We start from the raw sequence: 6,362 nt of genomic DNA, 5'->3' as shown, positions 1-6,362 counted from the left end.
GCCAAGACGACGGCATGACAGACTGTTTGATGGGCAAGAGGATTTAAATGTTGATGAGAAATCATAAAACCACACAATTAATAATTTTTAATTTTTTTTGGTAGCTGATTTTAATTAATTATGTGGAAAGTGGTAACTAGGTAAGGGGGAAAGCTAAAACAAATTAATAATTTTTCTTTTTACTGAGCACGATGCATCAAGTGCGAAGACTATGAACTAGCGAAGACTAAGTAGTCGTAGTTGGAATATCGACTTGATATTGATCACGATATTTTTTTATGATAAATAATTTTTTAGTGAAGTACCATTGTCATCATTCACTTTTCCAATTGTCACCACTGTTGCCGCTGAAATAATACTTTCAAAAATGGACCCACTACAACAATAATATTCATGCGGCTGATCATATTATTAAGATTAACAGCCTTGAGGGCTAGGGCTTGGCTAGCTGTGGCTACATGGCCGCCGCAACGGTCTCTCCAGCCGCGGATGGTTTAGGTTTGACGGCAAAGGAAGAGTCATCTTTCTTCTTGGAAGCTAATGAGCATTTCTCTTTCCTCTCGTCGTCGTTCATCTGCTGCTGCCGGCACTCTTCGCTGCAAAATGCACCGTCGCCTCTGCAAAATTTTCATTCTCTTTAATTAATTCCTAAACGTTCTCATCAATGAAATAACAGAATGTGATATTAGCATTTTTACTTTTTCTTTAAATTACTCCAAACACTTGTTCAAAAGATAACTATGTTAATTTATCACATATTTAGATTAATCGTTTCATTTTGAAATGTCTGTTGCAAGTAAATGAAAAATCATAAAACCACGCTGTTATCTGACAATATTAACTTCTTCAAAAATCATTGTTCAATCTCTAAACTTCCTATAGTATTAGAAAACAGATAAAAGGATAATCTAATATATGCTTCATGGAGAGTATATATCAAGTAATAAATAATGAGTGCGGCTTATATTATCTATATAAAAAAAGGATTTTTTTTTTGGGGTAAATTAGGGAATGCATTAATCAATCATAAAGTCACATACATCCGGATTCTAACATCATCACCGATTCTATGCAGGGGAATGGATTGGCTGGATATATGATCAAAAATTGACTCAGGAATTATGAGAGATAGCCTCGAAAGATCCCAGCCATCTGTGCCCAAGCACTCGGCTACAAGTCGGCTGTCCTCTTCAGTCACAAGAGGACCTGAGAGGAGGGTCCTGAGTGGGCCACAACCCGTCCAGTTATCGTGCCCAAAGGAGGTAGTCAAACCATTACGAATGATACTACGATACCCAGAGATGCAGATATCTCGACCCTTGTGAAGGACATTCCAAGAGTCAGAGTCAGAGTCAGAGTGAGGAAATTTGGGGCTCAGGTTACTATCAAAGTACTTGTGTCTCAAGACCTGTGCCCACAAGGATCCTTGCTCATGTAAGAAGCGCCAAGCAAACGTGGCTTGGTTCTTGCTCTCCATCTTTCTAATCCCAAGACCCCCTTCCCACTTAGGTTTGGTGACAGTGTCCCAGTTAATGAGCTGCACCTTCCTCTTTTCATCAGATGATCCCCAAAGGAAATCCCTATTGATTTTGTCTAGGGTGTTCAAGACATTTTTAGGAAGGATCGAACACTGCATGACATAAGAGGGAATGGCTGATGTAACCGAATTAATGAGAGTTGCTCTACCGGCAATAGATAGTGTGTTAGCTTTCCACCCAGAAAGGCAATCCCGGACTCTATAGATAGAAAAAGGAAGTTATTTGTCTAACTTTCAACCTCCAGTTTTACTCATATAGTTTTTTTTTTTTGTTACAAGGAAAATTTATCTGTCTAGTACAAAGATATAGAAATACTAATATAATTAATAAAGTTGCTCAGGTAGTCCCACCAAATATTGAACCTGAAACTTTTTGATTAATGAGTCAGAACATGCACAACTGCTCTACACTCTTTTTAATTACTCATCTATATTATGTTATATTATTCAATCGCCATTAGATTAAGGTCATGTCTGTAATTTTCTTAAAATAACCACTCACTTCTCCACTTTTCTTTTTCTCCTCTAAGCAAACAATAGTGGGTTCCTTTAAATTTCTTTTCGCCACCAAACTATGTGTACCTATTAATTTGATCAAAATTCTATGAATTTTATCATCAATTTTTGTGATGAAGGATCCTACATATATAATTAAGGTCAAAAGTTTAGGCAATAAACGAATATAATACACCATATTGACGGCATTAATACGGAAAACTATAGCAAAAGGATCAATTCCTTATAAATTTATTTTCAAGTTGTATACGCGATACGTTCGGTTCACCCCACTACTATATTTAACTAAGATGATTTTTTTAGAGCAAATACTGAACGTCGCTATTTATGCAATCGGAGAAAAAAAGTCTTCACTATCCTGTATGTCTGACGGGACATCCGATGGGCTTAAATTTTGTCAATGGCGACAAGTACTGGAAATGGAAGGAAAATGTAATACAGTTGCTGAACGAAACGTGACCATTTAATCCAAGAGAAGAATTCAGTGCAAGTATGGGTTCGAATTTTACTGGTAGGACTCTCTGCGTTTCTATATTTTTCTTCTCCTCTCTATCCTCTTCTAGGCTCGTAAGCCTCGTGTAATTGGAAAAGAAAATGAGAAAAAAAAAAGAATTGGAAACTAAGTTGAATTCTAACCTCCCTGATGGAACAGGAAAGAAGTTTGAACTCAAAGGAGTACTAGTAGCAAGGACGGATCCAGGATTTGGATTTTGGAGAGGGGGCGAGGTGGTTGAGGGGACAAATAGTGAGATTTCTTTTTTTTTTTTTGAATTAAAAGGATGAATGTAAGGAATTTCTTTAAAAAAATTGAAAAATAATATATAAATTTTCCTTAAAACGTGAAATAGCGGTATCTGCTATCAGTCCATACCTGTACATATAAATATCGCGGCCGGGGACCAACCGACGCATGCACAACCGGCAAGACCGCAGGAAGTGGTCCGTCTCCATGCAATCCGCTGACTGTCTCCTGTGGTTGTTCCTCGGCCAAAAACTCCCCAGCGGCCGCTGATCGAGTCCCGTCTCATAAATCTGGCCTTGCAAGGGCCTGCCGACCAGGGGGTCTATGGCTCCTAGGCCAACGTGGAAGAGATCCCGGACATCTGGCGGCGGAGCTTCGGCGGCATCAACGGTGTCGAGATCGAAGGTCACGTCGGTCATGCTCACTGCACTCGTCCGTGGCCTCTTCCCGAGAAACAGGAAGAGCTAGTATTCTTCGAACCTGTACTCCTTGTTATCAATGGCCCATAACTCCCGTGGAAATTGAAAAGGAAAAGAAAAGGAAGAAATGTACATAGAGAGAGAGAGAGAGAGAAGGAAACAGCAGGAGAGGGAAAGAGAAGTGGAGGAAGATGGGGAGATAAAGGTCGAGCCCGGGACCTTTATTTTCTTATTATATGAAAAATCATGGCCATTCATTTTTCTTATTATATGAAAAATCATTTAGTACATCTTCTTAACTCACTAACTGACTCCATTCAAAAAAAAAACATGAAGGTGATGGTAGTGACTCTAAATTTACTCTCATGTGGAATTTAAAACCCCTTTAGTTTAGGTGAAAGTATATATTACTACACCACACCTCTCTAATTATGCTTTGTAAACCTTCCGTTAAATTTCAAATAGATTATAAGTCGATGGCTCAAGCATCCCACATTATACAATCGTCCAAGTAACATATTCCTGTCCCACTTAATTATTTTATAGGTGTCTTGAAATATCTTAATTATGGTTCTATCAGTCTTGTTGTTGCCGTGGGGCCTTGGAGGGGCTGAAATAAGCTAACAATTAAAATAGTGCGATGAAATTTGCTATAGAAATGGCACAAGGACTAAATTTTGCAAAATGGCAAAGTAGGTGGTCACTTGTCACTTCTCTAAAATAAAAAATATTTGTCTTTTCAACTGCACCTAACGAAGTCGATGTTCCCCTAGCTTCTTTTTATTTTCTCTCATTACAAACAAGACCTATAAATTTACAACTTACAAGGAACAGATCAAAAGGAAGAAATATAAGAACACGAGAAATTTTACTTACTAATTCAGAACTTTTTACTCTCCAGTTGGCGATGCAATGCATCACACTCTTTCTTTTATAACTTTGATAATAATTTATTGCTTTTATTACTTCAGGTTACTTTTCTCGGTGACTTCAGACAGAGAACTTTGGATTCTCTTAATTCACCAATAGCAGAAAGCTAATACATATTATTTTTATTTTCATATTCCAAGTGTAGGTGTATAGTTGCAAACTTTTAAGGAAGACTGTCAAGTTGGCTTTGGTGGGCTACACCAACTTGTTATATTTTATACCAAATCCAAGAAAATTGCCAAGAAAAGAAACCTACTTGCGGATTTTGTATAGTGATAAATTTTTCTATCTTCTTTTCTCTTGTGACAGATCACATATAGATCATCCAAGTCCCTATAATTGATTGTGCCAATTTATGGCATTTTCGAGATTGATTTGGGATTCGCGAAGCTCACTGTAGCCTATATAATCACAAAAATACTGAATCTTAAGAATAATGTTAATTTCACAAGTTTCATGGCTTCGTCGCTCGAGATATGCTCATTATGTTAGGAGTATAAATTATTTGTAATCTGTCGCAATTGCCGTACCATCGATACAATATAGCTTGCAATAATTTTGGTAAATGCCTCAGAGATGTATCGTGCATACTTTGGCATCAAGGCCACAAACACAACAAGATGTGGATGCTGCCGCTTGTGAATCTTTTTATGGCCAGCATTAATGAATGGAACAGCTATGCTAGATTTGGTTCATCATAATGGAATTGATGCATAATAGAATTGATAGTGATTAGAATAGATAAAAAATATAATTGAAATTCTGATAAAATTTTATTGTTTGGTTTGAAAGAATATCTAAATTAAGAATTGAAATTTTATATTTGGTTGATCGGAATACACGGGGAATATGATATGTTTCAAAATCAAAAGACATGTATAGCTTTGATTTTAAATATTATAATAATATAAAATAAAATATGAAAAAATAAATAAAAAATAAAAAAGCCATTGTTCATCTTCTTCTTCGAAGATGAACACAGTAGCACAAGCAGGGGACAGCCATGGACATTTGCCATGGCTCTCGACCCACCGATCTGGGTGAACCCCCAAGCTCGGAGCCATGGGCTCGTCTTTTTCTCTCTAGGTCGGGAGATGACAAAGCTGGTTGTCGTCGCTGCAGAGGGAGAGGGGACCGCCCTGCCGCCGCTGCGAAGAGCGATCTCCAGCGACTTCAAATCGGAAACCAGGGTTTTGGAAGGTTATTTTCAATTTTCAGAAATTTTATTGTCTTTGTACCCACCGCAGCCCGCCCACCTTGGCCGTGTCATCGTTACGTCTTCGCCTTGTTGATCGAGGGGGGGTTCGGGTAGTGAGGGAGTGTAGTTGCAGAAGAGGGAAGAGCCACAAAAAAAGTAACATTTGAACTTCTTTTCTCATAAAAAAAAAGCACCAAAATGATGAGGAAATTCAACAAAAATAATGAGTTTTGGTCCGAGAATGACTTCTTTTTGGCATAATCGATCAGATTGGAAGAGAGCGAATGGGAGATGAGGAAGATGATCAACAGCACAAGCGGATGGCACACTTCGAAAATTCAAATAATAGAGGAGGGCATTTATGGTATTTCGGCTTTATTCTTTATGAGGATTCTATCGGGAATGGCTATTCATCATGTCCATGTGATGAATGCATATTCAGCATCCATGCTTGATGAGAACCTGGACCCGGAATTCCTATTCTGGATTAGTGGTTTCCCAAACTGGGGAATTAGTATTCCATATGGAATACATGGGGAAGGGAACCCGAATTCTTGCGAACCAAACATACCCCTTGTAGATACAAATTATTTGATGGGCTTTGCTGAGATCCTGGTCTGCCCACTTGCATAATTTATTCCATAACTCAGCATAGCAATAATTAATAAAAAAATTGAAAATCTTTATCAAATAATAAAAACCAAATCAACTCATCAAACGATGCCACATAGAATGAAGGAGGCTATCGTCGCTTGACCTTTCCCATGATAATAATTTGACAAGTGTCATTGTGTCATTACGCCACCACGTTTTTAAAAACTGAAATAACATGCACCTGTGGAATATGGAAAACATAGGCTATAATGAATTTATTGAAAAAAAAAAGCAAATGACAAAATATAAGGAATTTGTGGAATCGATGTCTATAACTTTTTGCGATGGAATTGACAAATATTTCGTGCACTTTCTCCATTTTACATGTTGAAGTTCCTCCGCACTGAATGGAGGGTCTCACTTTGA

At 37.8% G+C, this 6,362-nt stretch overlaps 2 protein-coding genes across 2 annotated transcripts; one reads left to right on the top strand and one right to left on the bottom strand.

The window, feature by feature from the left end:
- Nucleotides 1-253: 253 nt before the first annotated feature.
- On the bottom strand, nt 254-3,411 carry LOC116215859 (FCS-Like Zinc finger 6-like). Its single transcript, XM_031551654.1, has 2 exons — nt 2,925-3,411; nt 254-617 (listed from the first exon to the last, which is right to left on the bottom strand). Exons 1-2 carry the CDS (start codon nt 3,212-3,214, stop codon nt 455-457), a joined length of 453 nt encoding a protein of 150 aa, XP_031407514.1. The 5' UTR covers nt 3,215-3,411; the 3' UTR covers nt 254-454.
- A 1,571-nt stretch (nt 3,412-4,982) lies between these two features.
- LOC116188967 lies at nt 4,983-6,033 on the top strand. The gene is made up of 2 exons (XM_031518425.1): nt 4,983-5,344; nt 5,612-6,033. Exons 1-2 carry the CDS (start codon nt 5,148-5,150, stop codon nt 5,973-5,975), a joined length of 561 nt encoding a protein of 186 aa, XP_031374285.1. The 5' UTR covers nt 4,983-5,147; the 3' UTR covers nt 5,976-6,033.
- The last annotated feature ends 329 nt before the right edge of the window (nt 6,034-6,362 follow it).

The sequence above is a fragment of the Punica granatum genome, chromosome 8 (genome assembly GCF_007655135.1).
Source record: "Punica granatum isolate Tunisia-2019 chromosome 8, ASM765513v2, whole genome shotgun sequence".
NCBI lineage: Eukaryota > Viridiplantae > Streptophyta > Magnoliopsida > Myrtales > Lythraceae > Punica > Punica granatum.
Note: the sequence above shows the minus strand (reverse complement) of the source record. Positions and strands in the feature narration are given on the sequence as shown.